We start from the raw sequence: 16591 nt of genomic DNA, 5'->3' as shown, positions 1-16591 counted from the left end.
TATATTGGGGCAGCACTTGGAAGGCACAGAAAGATCTGGGGGCACTTTAACCGCTGTTTACAGACTTTAATTGCTTGAAAGCACGGACTAGTAACAACTAACCGATATAGGTTTGGGGTCAGGACCTGGGTATTGGGACCCGTTTTTGAAGTCTCCAATCTCTTAATGTGCGTGAGAAGTAACCAGTCTACATAGAATCGAGCGCAACAAAGAGTGCTATATACCAAGTGGCGTTCGAAAAAATATTCTTTAACAAGCTTATAACTCCATCAGCATATAATCCATCACTGTATAAGTAACGTAAACTTCGAATATTTCTTATTTCTATATATTGCGGCAGCTCCCTGCTGAGCCCAATAACCATTAAGAGCAATCAAGCCAAGGTTACATTTAAGTCGGACTCATCATCGGGCTTTGTTTTGAAAATTGTTTTTGTCAAGGATCCTAATCACTACATCTCAACAACGCCAAAACAGACATTACCTCAAGCCACAGTTGGTCCAAAAAATGGCGTCGATGAAATTGAGAATCCCTGCGACACGAAACCGGCGAAAAATACAACTCCTGGTCCCTGCTTATCTTCAAACAGTACACAAACAACAACCTCGGCTGGTCTAGTGACTTTGAAACCAGACCTTGATGGTGAAAATGAATACGTCACCAAATCAGGTATGAGACAAGCACCTTGCAAAGAACAGGACTGTCCAACGGCAGATGCCAGAAGCTTTACTATGCAGTTGTCCAGTTGGGTATATTTTACAACTTCTTTTATTGCTACTGCAATATATTTAAACCATATAAAATTACTAATTTCACTTTTTTAAACGCACTTTTTAAAATGCACAATATTACGAACGAACCGAATACTACATGGTATAAAGATCGTGTACTTTTACTGTACAATTCGTGTAATGATGACAAAGAACGTCGTCTAGCAGAAATTGGGAACTATAATTTTGCTGATATGTTGATCAGCTTTTGCACAAATACAGTCGATTGCTATTGTTATATATATATTGAGAGGAAATGACAAAGTACTGATATGTGAATGTCTCCGACAAGTGCGGCCTATTCTGAATGCATGTTGCGCCAATCAGTGATAGAAAAGCCGATCGAACCAAAAAATATAAGAAAGCAAAAGTAAAATATAGCAAAAGCAAATATAAGAAAAATAAAATAGGGAAGCAAAATATAAGAAAAACTTTAGATCACACGCCTTGACATTGCTAATTCTAGTATATGTATTCTTTGTATCCTGCGAATTCTAGAATCAAAATTCTGCAAAATCAAGTCCTTATCGAGACATTGAGTTGGTATAGTCAAAATTTAAATGAAAGGGTTGGTGTAAAATGCCCTGGCCGGAGACTAATATTGAATTAGTAATACCTTCAAGAATTAAGAAGACAAAATGGATTGACATTTATATGGAAGGGAGGGTTCCATGAATAAAAGCCATTAAACGTACGTTTATTCCTACCACGCCTCAGTCGTAAAACTGTAGCCCACAGAAAATGCACATATCGTATGCATATAAAGGAAAATATATAAAAGCTATTGTATTTGTTTACGAAATGAACAATGCGTCTCAATACGAACATCATACGGTGCCATCATAAACGTAAGTCAAACGTATGAATCGTTTGAGCGTAACAATAGAACTTCTTGAACAATACTTTAACACGTACATAGAAAATAAATATAATTTGATTTAAGAGTGAATAAGTCAACGCCTGGAATTTAAAAAAATATTTGTACAGGTCAATTTTGATGACGCAATTGATAGATCAAACAATTTATACATAATTTCACAAATTTCATCACGCTAAAACAATTTCAGTGGTCTCTTCAATTTTATTGTTTATTTTAAAACTAACATAAAATAAGTTGAGTGGTGTTGAAATTGTTTAAAATACATTTTATCCATACCCATAACCACGTGTTTCCCAAAAGATTATACATGCGAATTTTACATTCTTTAAAGCAAGATAAGCGTGTAGCATTTTAAAGTCCTAACGTCAAGAAATTATTTCCCGTGATTTTATTGAAGTCAAAATTTTGCTGCTCAAAACATAATTAAATATTGCCATATCATTTGAATGAGTGAATTTTTTTTAAATTTTATGAAAACATGGTTCATTTGAACATGCCTACAGGACTGACTTTTAAACATAGTCATTTGTAATATATATATTTCAAAAAGGACCAACTAAATTTATTTTGTATGAGTCTACAATCCAATTAAATAAATACAACAACAAAAAACAGAATAATGACGAGCTCACAGTGCGAGACAGCTGTTCTCCGTAAACTAGATTCTGCTTTTGAAGATGTACTGTTGTTTTCAACACTTGTCACGTTTTCACCATCTGGTGCCAATGTGGATAAATGAACGAGTTGGGTGGTTCTATTAGGAAGAGGCGTTTCAGATATGTGAGTTGTTTCAGGTTCTCGTGTCATTATTTTGGATGTGGCTATTCGGGCAGTGGGACTTCTTTCGAACATTGCAGTAGATGTGATCGGATCGGCTAGCTCAGTAGGTTGTGTCGTTGATGATTCTGATGATGTGACAATGGCCGTTGTTTTATATTTTGTAGGTGTCGTCTCAGGTTTAATAGTAAGCTTGTCAGTGGGGGTTTCGGGGCTAGTGTTGGCCGATGGACTAGTTGTGGTAATTCTTGTAGTTGTAGTAGCACTATAAGTGGAGGTGATGGGAATGGATTCTGTAAATGTTGAGCCACCAGAAATTGTCGTAGTATCTTTATTTCGGGTAGTATCTTCGTGTGATTGCGTGCTACCACCATGACTAGTTATCTCATACGAAGTGGGCAAAAAGGAGGTTTCTTCGAGTGAAATTGTTTCGACAGTGGAGCCTACCGTTGTACTGACTTCGGCCATGTTTTTGGTTCGGGTTGTATCTTCGAATACTGGTGTACTACCACCATGACTAGTTATCTCATTTGAAGTGGGCAAACGGGAGGTTTTTCCGAGTGGAAATGGTTCGACACTGGAGCCTACCGTTTCAGTGACTACTGTGGTGTCTTCAACTGTGTCAACTGGTGATGTCGTAGTTCTGAACGCTGTTGTCGTTGGCGTATCCTCTGTGCTATCATCCAAAGCTGTTGTTCGTGAAGTACTAGAAGAGATTGTAGTTGCTCTCGCATTGACAACTTGCGTCGATGTTAGATGTGTAGATCCCGGTGCGGTTGTATCAGTGACTATTGTTGTTGTGGTTGTTAAAGAAGGGTGCGTTGTTTCACCTAACGACGTGTGACGAATTTCGGCGACCTGTGAAGTTACATGGCGTGCAATTTGAGATGTACGTGCCGAAGAAACTAATTCAAAGTCTGCTGTAGTAGTAGATCTCGCATTGACAACTTTCGTCGACGTTAAATGTGTAATACCAATTGAAGTTGTATCAGTGGATTCTGTTGTCGTTGTACCCAACGAAGTGTGGCCGATTTCGGTTGCCCGGGAAGTAAAACGACGTGCAATTTGAGTTGTATGTGCCGTACTAACAAATCCAGGTTCTGTTGAAGTAGATGATGATTTATCTGCCGTTAACAAAGCATGAGTAGTTTTAGCCAGTGTCGTGTGGGGCATTCCAGCGACTTTAGAAGTAAAATGATGTTGAAATACTGCTGTAGAAGTTGTCTCGGGCATGAAGGTTGATCTAGTTGTAGGTTTGGATGTGTCAACGTTTTGAGTCGATACCGCTGAAGTCGTTTTCGCAGTGGATTTTTCTGAAGTTGTTTCAGTGATTGTTGTCATTTGGTGTCCTGGGACGAAGGTTATTTGCAGTACGAAACCAGATAACTCTAACCTAGCATCTGACAAAAATCTGACAGATGCCTCATTATTTTCAATATGAATTGGTTCAGGCATTGTTGATCCGCAAAACCTTTTACTGTACCCTGAACACACACAATGAAGGTTCAGAGAGATTGAAGCTTTGATAAAACAAAATATGCTGATTTCGATCGTTTTGATTTATGTGGTCAACAACAATAACGTCTTGAGATGCTTAAAATTAAACTATACCATAAATATATCGAACAAAGTATGTAATATTACAATAAACTGTAAGTCTTAATACGAAACTACACAATAATTCTCTGTTGACCCTCCTATTATTTTGCCAACTTGACTAACAACATGGTGATGTTATTGGAGAATCACGCCATATAAATGCGCCTTACCTGTATTAACTGATTTAATTTCAACATAGTCTCGACAAAAATCATACAGAGCAAAATATTGTAAATGGAAGAAGCAAATGAATTCTATCTCGATTTCCCATCCAACATCAGCGAGAATATTCCAAATGCAATACTATAAATATGATATTAATATTAGAATACACATCCTGGAATACTATTGAACTGAAAGCAGAACCGAGTTTCTCAATTAAAGTCAGCACGTTCGAAAGAACGCAATCATTTATATAGGCATCATAGGAATATAGTATATACAGAATACAGTACTTTTCGACTTGATTTCACATCTATAGACGTATTATTACTACATTTTATAATATTATCTATTGCATCTAACTATTAAACTCCTGTTGATGAAATCATGACAATATACCATGTACAAAAATATTTATAGGAAATAGCAAATATATACCGAATCTGGTGGATATAGCCAAGTCGATGTGTCCACCACAGGACTTCGGAGTATTGTTCCGTTCTTTGTTACTGTGGATCCACAATTTTTGATTGAAGTGGTTGAAAAACATACATCTGTTACATATTTATATTATGTATAAAGGGATCAAATATGATTTTTTTTTATCTGAGTACAAAAATGATTCAGTCAATTTTGAGAAGAAGAATCGTGAATGGAAACAAATTAATATTAAATGTTTTTAAGTGTAAAAAATTCAGTGAAGTCAAAATCGCATACAATCTTATACTCTGTCATCCGATGTCTCAAATACCACAAACTTGTTCGTAGATAAAAATTTAAATACGAAAACTTGAAATCATATACTAGCAAAATATCACTATCGACGTAACGCGTTTATTTTCGCAGTCAATGTTTGGCGGAAATCCTGATTTTACAGCAGAAAATATAAAACTTTTATTAGACGATCGAAGATATGACGTTTTGTATTCACGATTTATTTGTTTACCTTCTCTATTAATATTCCCATTGTTTGTGGTTACTTGTTCAATCCAGTCGATAAACTGCGTAGCATTCGTATAAACACCAGGTCTCTGTGCTAAAGCACAATTATCACCAAAACTTGTTATGCCACGGAGTACAAATGGTTGATCTTCACTTGACCGACAAACCAAAGGACCACCACTGTCTCCTTTACATGCATCAATACCGCCAGCTTCATATCTAGTTTAAAATGAGAAGAACTGAAGTGCGGATTACGTGTAGCAGGGAATAAAAGCCTTAAATTTAAAGGGATTGTTGAATATCATTGTAATTTCCAAATCTCAACAGGCATGATATCACACTCGAATTATCGTATAATAATCGTCGTATAAACCTCGAATTTTCAAAACCATCCAAAACGGCATCTTAGTTTATTGGAGCCAGGATCCATCCAGGCCGATCAAATTCTTTTAATGTCAAAATAAAATATACTAGATGTAATTTTTTACCCAGCACAAAAATGTCCGTCAGGAATTGAGAGTCCAGCATCGTCATACCAAGTTTCACATAAATTTTGGGGAATAATTTCTACTGTTGCTTCACGTAATATGGCATCAGATCCAGTTCCTGTCAGAATTCAGTGCAATATTGAAAATAGGTAAATGGTGACATTGAGTAAAAATTATATTTGAATCACTCAAATGAAATATATATATATAGTTATATAAAAAAAATATTCCGGAATCTGGTAGAATTAAGTATTATAAATTCTGTAAGAAATTTTTAGTGCTTCTCGAATTTCCGTGTGTGATATAATTGAGGATGCGGTGAATATTCAAATCTGTTGGTCTTCCCACTTAATCTCATAAAATGGAGAATTTTAGTTAAACTTGCCTCTCGTCTCACCCCATCCTGAAATTATACACGAGTCTTTATCTGCCAATGTGTACGTTTGAGACGTCGGTAAGCAGGCAGGAAGTATCGTCGACGAATATTCTATTTCTGATGGGAGTTTGATCAAGCAAATATCGTTCGCATATGTTGTCAATGAACCGATATATGCTGAAATTCAACAATATATCAGAAACGTTTAAAATACCAAGTTAAGCTCACAAGAGCAGAACATGTCGTTTGCACCTATATATAGGATAGGATTTACATATTTATCCCGGGGGAGATGAAAGCCGATGAAACGGCTCAATATTATGGCGAACCACGGCCTCTCGTCCGGTTACCAGTCCAAGTCGGGTATAGGATTTGTTAGCCAGTTATTTGATTTCAGGCGCACGACCAGCGGTTACGTAAACCACCTTACGGCGGCGAGGAAGTAATAAAAATTTTGTTTAGTACATTGCACGTTAACGCTTAATTTAAATAAGGCATTTTTTCACTTTTTTATTTGAAAACATTGCAAATTAATTCGAACTAACTTTCATCTTTTATTATAAACTGTCCGTCGACCATATGGAAAGTACGGTTGGTCGTTTCATGATATGTTATTATTCAACTCACATTCGTGACGGTAGAAAAAATCAATTGCAAATATTTTAGCTGAGCTATCGCTGTAGTCTTTGTGATGAGCACCTAATACAACCTGTATGAACGTAGTGGGCGTATCCCTGCGTAGAAAAAGAATATTGTCATATACGATAGAGGGGTGGCCAACCTTTCACATACCATGCGCCACGTTTTAAACATAATGTTTCAGATGCGCCGTAAATCTCTTGTATTCCCATGCCTAATGTCCGCTTCTTGTTGAAATTATATAAATTTATAATACACACACATATATGCACACGTATATATAGTTTTTACAATTTACAACTTCACATGAGTAGAAATTAAGCAAGGAAGTATAATAAATAAAACTGATCAATTTTATTTGAGTACCGCCTTTTTGAGACTTTTGCTGCTGTTTTACTTTCGCCAGTTTTTTTTATTCTTGGAGTTAAGTTTGTTACTGAGAAGAGCAGTGCATTCTTTAAATTTAAATCTGTAAGTCTTGACCTCGCTTTGCTTTTAATTAGTTTCATGGCAGAAAATGTTTGTTCACATCTATATGTCGTTCCGAAACGACATATGAAACCCTGGGCAAATTTTCTCAGTTCTGGAAAATTTTCACGGGGTAACGATTGCCAGAACTTGATCATGTCAGATGCACTTGTGACTGAAGAAAGCTCATCAAATTTAATTTTCAATGATGGATGAGTTTTCAAGTCAATTAGTTCTAATTGTATATTGCTTGGCATCTTCATTATGGTTAGTCACAGCAAGCGATTTTACGCTTCGCTTTTGTTGACAACGGTCATTTGAAGTTTGGATGGAAAAGGTGGTATTTAGGGGTCATTTTCAGCATGTTGTGGGTTGATTTATAATAAATTTTTTTTGGCTTGGGCAATTCAACTGGTTGTTCAATGGTTATTGGGAGATATTTGGGAAGTCTGGGCAATGGAAAATTCATGTTTCAAGCTGATAAATGACGATTTTCTATTTTTCCAAAAGTTCTGAACTTTTTACTTCAGTAGGGAAAAATAGTAAATTTTACTAATTTTTGCTAAAAGTCTAAAATGAATGTCATCAAGTCCGTCCAAAAGCTAACGTCGATAATCGCCTGCTGTTTCTAATTCCAACAAGCCGTAAGTGGGCGACGTGAAGTAAGGAGAATAGACTTTAGGTACAATCAAAAGTCACCATGTAAATCGCAAAAAAAAACGGCTTGGCGTGGAGAAGCCAAGTGCAATTAACAATATTTGCATGAAAGGGTTAAAGATGCAATGCGCCACCTCTAATCATGCAATGCGCCACGTTTGGCGCATGCGTCATAGGTTGGCCACCCCTGCGATAGACTAACAAAAAAAAGTCGATTTCAGGTGTAGGCATGGCCAAATATGCGCATGATTAGCATCCGTCTGTGCACAGCTGCGATGAACAAAATTGATCTGAATTCATCATACATGCATTAAAAGTAATCTTGTTAAAATTTATGAGTCTAGCTAATTTATATTTTAGCATACTTACTTACCTATTTATACAATGTGCTGCTGTCAATACCCATTGCGATTTTATTAATGTGCCGCCACATACAAAACCAAATTCATCGAGATCCTGGTAATATTCTACGAGCATTGCTTGCCATGGCCAGGCACCAGGAGCAGCTTCACTGCCGCCAACAATTCTTCCACTTATTGACGACTCAGTGATATGCTGTACCCCACATGATTCTGAAATGAAATCTTACTTGATGTGTGTATTTATTATGCTGTGTTGAGCTGTTGGCTTGTGTACTGACCAATGCAAATTCTACAGCGTGGTGGTTTGGCCATTTCAAACCTACGCGTATCTCCAGAAGCCATATACTGACTTCCAAACTACGCTACCGCTCTTACTATATCTAGATTTTCGACTGGTACTAATGCGTGCATCCTTTATAAATAAACATCAGCTAGAAGCTATTTAAAACGTGTTGCACGTGATATTACCTTCGGCACTAGAAAGTTCTTGCAAGATGGTAATCAAAAGCACAAAAGCTAAAAGTCTTTGCATATTGTTTTGTAGATAAATCCAAGTCGTCCCACAATATCAATTGTATCTCGTCTCAGTTATATCTTGATATAAAGAGTATTCTGTTTGTATACTACTTATATTAAACTTTTTTCTATGTTTTTTCCGTTATTGATATCATACTATTTGTCTAGAAATACCATTAAATGAGCCGAGACTTATCTCTGGCGCCAAGTGGTGGTTGCTCAGAGAATATTTCAGAGAATTATTCAAATCGTATCAAAACGCATATAGTACAAGATAAATGTACTAGAGATAACTACACTAATATTAGAACGTAAGAATATTTAGATTGTTTACAAAAAAAGTGGAAACATTTTAGCACGTCATTTTCAACATTGTATCTGCTAATGAGGTCAAAGTGATTCGTTGCTCTCGATATTTTCGGCTTTCCTCACTTGAATCATTGATGACGTTCCCAAACAGTAAATCTTTCGCATTAATTGTTTGGGCAATTTCTTTTGACTATAGAATTGACACAGTGTACATTTTCGTATACATTTGTTTTTATAAAAACATTGTAACCCTTATGACAAGGTAATTATGAATTTAAAATAAACATGATTTTTCGTGAGACTTGTGCATGTATTTATGCATTAGATTAGATCATTAGATGCTGTTTTGATTATTAGAAAATAATTTTAAAAATTAAATTTAATTAGTTGAATTAAAATTAAAAAATAATTGTAGAAATTTAATTAAACTAAAAATTCTTCAATATTAAAAATGTATTCTTTGCTACATCTTGCTTCACAACAATTAAAATAATTGTAACGTTTTTTTTGAACAACAGTTTTGGAGTGAAAGTGAAACTAGAATATCGATTAGAAACCGAAGACTTATCGATCGAAGGTCAGGGGATCCCATAAAAACAGTGGTCTTACTCCATAGTGACACCATGTGCCCCATCACTAATTAATTAATAACTCGCTAATTATAAGACATAATCAATAGGATTCTGATCCGAGCTTGAATGCACATGCAAAATTTGGAGCAGATTCAACCTTGCTTTCGTGAGATATCGCGTGCATCTAACACACAGACATACAGACAGACAAATACCTATCAACATACTTACCGATCTTAAGATCGATAAATAATAAGCTCACAGATGGGTTTGTATAAATTGTTGACAATAGCATAGGATTTTCAACATTGTATACTTAAACATACGTGGGTTTGATCGGATCGGCAATACCGTATCAAAAATGAAATACAAATCATTTGAATTTATCCTTATTCGGAAACAGAAAAATTGACTCAAGCGGAACTGATCCCACGCACACCTTTATAGAATGAAATCTTCATTTAGGTTTATTTGAAATATTGAACGCGAGGCTACGGAGGCTAACAAAAGATGGCGGCTATACGATTGGAACAAATCCGGGTCTTGTTATTCTGCTGAGAATAAAACAATTAGTGTTTGAAAGCCAGATAGACCACCACTGCTATTACCAGGGAATTCACACGAATAATGTCATAAAGTTTGTGGTCCCGTTTTTGTTTTTATTAATAAACGTGGTTAACCATAGACATTTTCTAACCTTTCCTAACGATTCCAGAGGTATCAATATATATAAATTCCAGAAAACAATATTACGGAGAGCTCCCGTAGAATTAACAATTGAATATATTAAAAGACATAGCATAGAATAGATCATTGCATGTAAATGAATTCACCGTCATCAAATATAAATATATTCATACGATTCATTATTTTCAATGGACGTTTTCATTATGTATCGCTTTTCAGAAAGGTGTGGGTATATGTTCTCAAATTATTGCCGAATGCATGTTGATTTTTATCTGACAAACGCATACAACACAAGTCGTTTGTGGCATAAACTTTGTAAAAGGTCCTACACAGGGTCGTCCAACCGTTTTGGCCGAAGGGCCACATGCACTTTACTAATACTTACTAAGTGCGCGGGCCACATAACATGGTAGTTATGTTTTAGTTTTGCTACACTGAAAGCAACAATACCCTCACGCCAAACTTTCACAATTATTGGAACAATAAAACTGTTGTTTCCTAGCCATTGATGGGACGCCATCAGTGGTTATTCCCGAAAGTTTGGCCAAAGAAAAGACAAGACGCTTGATCGTTTTCATCACAGCTCCCAACAAATCAATGCCCGTAGTCGTGCCCTTAATTGGGACAATGGCCGCGAGCTCTTCTCTAATTTCAAAATCATCATTAACTCCCCGCATGACGAGCAGTAGACTTGATGTCAGCGCTTCCGTCAGGCGTCAAGGAATATGATGAAAACTTTCCCGCTTTTGCAATTAAAGTTTCTGCCATTAAATTCCCAAGCTCTTCAACACGACGAGAATTGTTTGTCTTGACAGGCTTATTTTTGCAAACGCCTCTTCTATTTCCGGACATAAAACATTGGTAAACCAAACAATACATTGCTGAACGAATTCTCAATGTGAGAACGGCTTCGATTGTTTTGCGAATATTTCTGCCACAAAGTAGCTCGCTTTTATGTATGTATTATGGATTTTATGTATGTACGTAGCGACTACGGCAGCTTTATATATCGGTATCTCCTACCAGTTGGTTTCGATTCAAAATGGCACTCATGGCTCGTTTAAAAGGCTGGCAGAGTGCATTTCAGTAAAATAAACAACTCGTTTGTTCACATCTTTTCATACTAAATCGCTCAAATAATAGTTATACCTAATTTTTTTCATTCAATTCTGAAAAATAGAGCGCGGGCCACTCGAAATGCTTCTGCGGGCTACGGGTTGGACGACCCTGGTCTAACGTTTCAGCCTGTCTATTCGAAACAACAAAGACTCTAAAGACAATCTATACCAACTATCTTAAGATACACTGCCTCATATCTGTACGTATTGACTATATTCCATTTCTAATACTGTAATGAATAGATTGGAGACATTTATAAAATGAAATAACTGACTTATTATACTGGGAAATTTGCTAAATTTCTGTCGATGTTGATATTTTCTATTATGTTTTTTGTTAATCCCTTTTAAATAATCTGTATTTAAATATTGAAGTGTCTCAAGTAAGGTTATTACTTTTACGATTTTGGTTTTTTCTTCGACCTTCCCCTGACCCGTTGTTATGTCGCAATATTTTTGCTTTTTAAATTGCGCCATCAGGAAGAATTTGCGCCGCTCCGACTGAAGAGACAGTTGCGGCGTATCGTTTACTTTGAGACCCCATGTCTGACTGTTGCTTTAATATTTCCTTTCGGTTTTCCTCTGTCCAGCCAACCTGAAGTGAACAGAATTTAAATGCATCAAAACTAACACAATTCGCCAGTGGATGATATTATATCGTTTTAAAATAAGCTGACGAGCACTACTAAGTTACTTATATTTGAGATTCATTTGTTTGTCGTGTTTTAATACTCCCCCGAGCTTCTCGATCGAGCCAATCGATCCTCCGATTCGTATTTGATTGTTAGGGAGCCTGAAAAGCAGATATCATGGTCATTTCGCAAGAATCGTGTCTGTACATTGCAGCCGAAGATGATATTTTACTGCTGAATGCAGTATTCCCTACTGGATTGTATTCCCAACTGGAACGGTAATTTGTTTATATTATTGTCAAAAGAGTTGACGTCACAAAATGGTAATTCTTTCAAAGCTACGCTTCCTATAGTTTTCCACAGATTGTTTATAATCCCTATTTTTTCGTTTTGGTCACGCTGTTTTCAATCGTTATCGGTTATCCATCCAAGCATTCCCACGTAAAGCATTCGTTCGTATATGAAGGTAAATATTCTAATTAAACATGAGTTTCACTGATAACAAGAAACGTTATTTTATATTTTTAAAGACGCTGTTGCAATTGTTGTATGTTCCGAGTAAAGCTTGTTAAAAGCAAAGGTTATAAATAAAAACTAGTGTGAACATTTTAATTATATGTTATTTGCATCACGATTCCCATATCAATAAACAGGCTGTTACATGTTATAACTTGTTTGGACAAACTATGATGAAGGTCATTTTTTTCTTTGTCAAATTATTGTCAAATGCCGTATTCCACATGTATAAAGCCCCAGTGTCTTCATTGCTTTAGTGTCTCAGAGACATTTTTTGAGATACGGGGAGTGAAAGTGAAATGGGCTGACAGATGGGTTTATATAAATTGTACGAAATAGCATATGATTTTCAACGTTGTCTACATACGGATACGTTTTATCGTATGCCTGTCTTGACAGGCTTATTTTTCCAAACTCCTCTTTTATTTCCGGTCATAAAACATTGGTAACCCTAACAATACATTGCTGAACGAATTCTCAGTGTGAAAACGGCTTCGATTGTTTTGCGAATATTTCCGCCACAAAGTAGCTCGCTTTTATGTGTGTATTATGGATTTTATGTATGTACGTAGCAACTACGTCAGCTTTATATATCGATATCTCCTCCCAGTTGGTTTCGATTCAAAATGGCACTCATGGCTCGTTTGAAAGGGCTGGCAGAGCGCATTTCAGGAAATAAACGACTCGTTTGTTCACATCTTTTCATACTAAATCGCTCGAATAATAGTTATTTTATTTAATTCTGAAAAGTACAGCGCAGGCCACTCGAAATGCTTCCGCGGGCCACGGGTTGGACGACCGTGGTCCAACGTTTCAGCCTGCCTATTCAAAACAACAAAGACTCTAAAGACAATCTATAACAACTATCTTAAGATACACTGCCTCATATCTGTACGTATTGACGATATTCCATTTCTAATACTGTAATGAATAAATTGGAGACATTTATGAAATGAAATAATTGACCTATTATACCGGGAAATTTGCTAAATTTCTGTCGATGATGATATTTTCTATTATGTTTTTTGTTAATCCCTTTTAAATAATCTGTATTTAAATATTGAAGTGTCTCAAGTAAGGTTATTACTTTTACGATTTTGGTTTTTCTCCGACCTTCCCCTGACCCGTTGTGATGTCGCAATATTTAGGAAGAATTTGCGCCGCTCCGACTGAAGAGACAGTTATGGCGTATCGATTACTTTGAGACCCCATGTCTGACTGTTGCTTTAATATTTCCTTTCGGTTTTTCTTTGTCTAGCCAAACTGAAGTGAACATAATTTAAATGCGTTAAAAACTAACACAATTCGCCAGTGGATGACATTATATCGTTTTAAAATAAGCTGATGAGCACTACCAAGTTACTTAAATTTGAGAGTCATTTGTTTGTCATGTTTCAATACTCCGCCGAGCTTCTCGATCGAGCCAATCGATCTTCCGATTCGTATTTGATTGTTAGGGAGCCTGACAAGCATATATCATGGTCATTTCGCAAGAATCGTGTCTGTATGCAGCCAAAGATGATATTTTACTGCTGAAAGTATTGCAGTATTCCCTACTGGATTGTATTCCCAACTGGGAACGGTAATTTGTTTATATTATTGTCAAAAGAGTTGACGTCACAAAATGGTAATTCTTTCGAAGCTACGCTTCCTATAGTTTTCCACAGATGGTTTAAAATCCCTATTTTTTCGTTTTGGTCACGTCGTTTTCAATCGTTATCGGATATCCATCTAAGCATTTCCACGTAAAGCATTGGTTCGTATAGGAAGGTAAATATTTAAATTAAACATGAGTTTCACTGATAACAAGAAACGTTATTTTATGTTTTTTAAAGACGCTGTTGCAATTGTTGTATGTTCCGAGTAAAGCTTGTAAAAAGCAAAGGTTATAAAGAAAAGCTTGTGTGAACATATCAATTATATGTATTTTGCATCACGATTCCCATATCAATAAACGGCTGTTACATGTGATAACTCGTTTGGACAAACTATACTAAAAGTCATTTTTTTCTTTGTCAAATTATTGTCAAATGCCGTATGCCACGTGTATAAAGCCCCAGTATCTTCATTGCTTTAGTGTCTCAGAGACATTTTTTGAGATACAGGAAGTGAAAGTGAACTGGGCTGACAGATGGGTTTATATAAATTGTACGCAATAGCATATGATTTTCAACGTTGTCTACATAAAAATACGTTTTATCGTATGGGTAATACCGAATCAAAAATAAGACACAAATCGTTTAGATTTCTCGTTTCTTGGAAACGGACAAATTGACCACGGAACGGATACGATGCACTCCTTTATCGAATGAAATATTCGTTAAGGTTTATTTGAAATTTTGCACGCGAGGTTATTGGCAGCGGCTAACAACAGGCGCCCTCAATTATTTTTTTTTTTTTATATATTATTGTCAGAAGAGTTGACGTGACAAAATGATAATTCTTTCAAAGCTACGCTTTCTATAGTTTCCCGCAGATTGTCCCTATTTGTTCGTTTTGGTCACGCCGTTTTCAATCGTTATCGGATATCTATCCAAGCATTTCCACGTAAAGCATTGATTTGTAGGAAGGTAAATATTTGATTAAACATGAATTTCACTGATCGCAAAAAAAACGTTATTTTATTATTTGCAAAGACGCTGTTTTAATTGTTGATGTTCCGAGTAAAGCTTGTAAAACGGAAAGGCTATAAAGAAAAACCTGTGTGAACAGATATACGTTATGACTAAGGAGCGTATGTCTCATTTTAATTAACGTATTTTCTGGCGAATAAGTCTACCCGGTCAATAAGACGAGGCCTGTTTTTAAGCCGGAAAAAAGGGTTTTTTAATATAACCTGCCAATAAGTCGGGGTAGTAAAATCGCATTAACATCGGAATCTCAAATTACCATGCAATGCGTTTTGAACGGTCGCCGCGTTTGCGTATTGGTTGAAATAGCCTATAATGACGTTTTCTTGTAGCGTAATATTCAATCCATAATAACTATGTAAATTCAAACTGTCTTCAAATTTTAATCTAATTGTTTCAACTCGCGATTGCGTCCACCATAAAACAACATTACTTAATACCGTGGTTCTCAAAGTGGGCGTCGCGACGCACAAGTGCGTCATTTCAATTTTGCTAGGGCCTCGCGGAAATTTCCCTTTTTTTTGCGGAATTGTACCTGTTTCGAGGTGCGTCGAAAAATGCTAAATATTAAATTGCACTGCAGAAGTGTACAAGCGAAATAATCATACTGAACAAGAAATTCTAGAAAGAAGATTCGCAAGTAATTTTTGGATGAAGATTATCCTTCATTGGTTAAAAAAGCGCTTCGCACTCTTATCCTCTTTGCGACTTCGTATTTGGGTGAAGCAGGCTATTTTTACTATGGCCGCAATTAAGACGAAATATCGATCTAGTGTAAAATGTTGAAAGAAAAATGCATGCGGATCTTTCACAATTCACCCAAGATTCAATGGCATATAAAAGAAGGAAATACACTCATACCATACCCTAAATTGAATGCGATTTCAATGACTTTCGTTACGTTTTGTCATTGCCTAAGTGGTCTTTTATTAAATTGTATAAGTCGTTTTTTACGGGGAGTCGCAACTTGAGCATGTCTTGTGGAAGGGCGTCGCAATACAAATAAGTTTGAGAACCACTGACTTAATACATAATAAGGCGATACCAAAAAAATGAAAATTATCATACTCGCCTAATAGGACGACCCCCCTCCAAAATCAGGCCAAAATTTGGGTCTAGAAAAGCGACTTATTCGCCGGGAAATACGGTATATATTTTTTACGTCTCGATTTCCATGTAATCCCTCGTTTGGAAAAACCGTAATAAAGGTCATTTTTTCCTTTGTCAAATGCTGTATGCCACATGTACAGAGCCCCAGTGTCTTCATTGCTTTAGTGTCTCATACTTAAACATACAGAGACTTGAAAGGTACAAGTACATAAGATTGTAGCGTCGCTATGTCTTCCGATGCGGACGAGACAATTGATAGCGACTGGGCCAGAGGCATATCATAGATATATATGAGTATAAACGCCAAAGTTAAACCAGAGATTTTCATCAGTCGATTACTTGTAGTGTGAGCCTGCGTAGTTGTAATAGAAAAATATTTAA

General features: G+C 36.2%; 1 protein-coding gene across 1 annotated transcript; it reads right to left on the bottom strand.

The window, feature by feature from the left end:
- Positions 1 to 712: 712 nt before the first annotated feature.
- Positions 713 to 8652, bottom strand: LOC120327915 (uncharacterized). Its single transcript, XM_078114386.1, has 9 exons — positions 8589 to 8652; positions 8132 to 8330; positions 6622 to 6728; positions 6016 to 6171; positions 5619 to 5736; positions 5135 to 5349; positions 4627 to 4742; positions 4197 to 4329; positions 713 to 3911 (listed from the first exon to the last, which is right to left on the bottom strand). The coding sequence occupies exons 1-9, from the start codon at positions 8650 to 8652 to the stop codon at positions 2239 to 2241; spliced, it is 2781 nt and encodes a 926-aa protein (XP_077970512.1). The 3' UTR covers positions 713 to 2238.
- Between the last annotated feature and the right edge of the window lie 7939 nt (positions 8653 to 16591).

Source organism: Styela clava, chromosome 7, assembly GCF_964204865.1.
Source record: "Styela clava chromosome 7, kaStyClav1.hap1.2, whole genome shotgun sequence".
Taxonomy (NCBI): domain Eukaryota; kingdom Metazoa; phylum Chordata; class Ascidiacea; order Stolidobranchia; family Styelidae; genus Styela; species Styela clava.
This window is presented reverse-complemented; position numbering and strand designations above follow the sequence as displayed.

Bases quoted from the DNA above. Each gene is read 5' to 3' on its own strand.
- LOC120327915 (XM_078114386.1), bottom strand. From the start codon at position 8,652: ATGCAAAGACTTTTAGCTTTTGTGCTTTTGATTACCATCTTGCAAGAA. The intron at 6,729-8,131 runs GTAAGTAAGTAT...TTTTCTACGCAG, and splicing joins GCAGCACATTGTATAAATAG to GGATACGCCCACTACGTTCA. The intron at 5,737-6,015 runs GTGAGACGAGAG...GAATTCTGACAG, and splicing joins GTGTATAATTTCAGGATGGG to GAACTGGATCTGATGCCATA.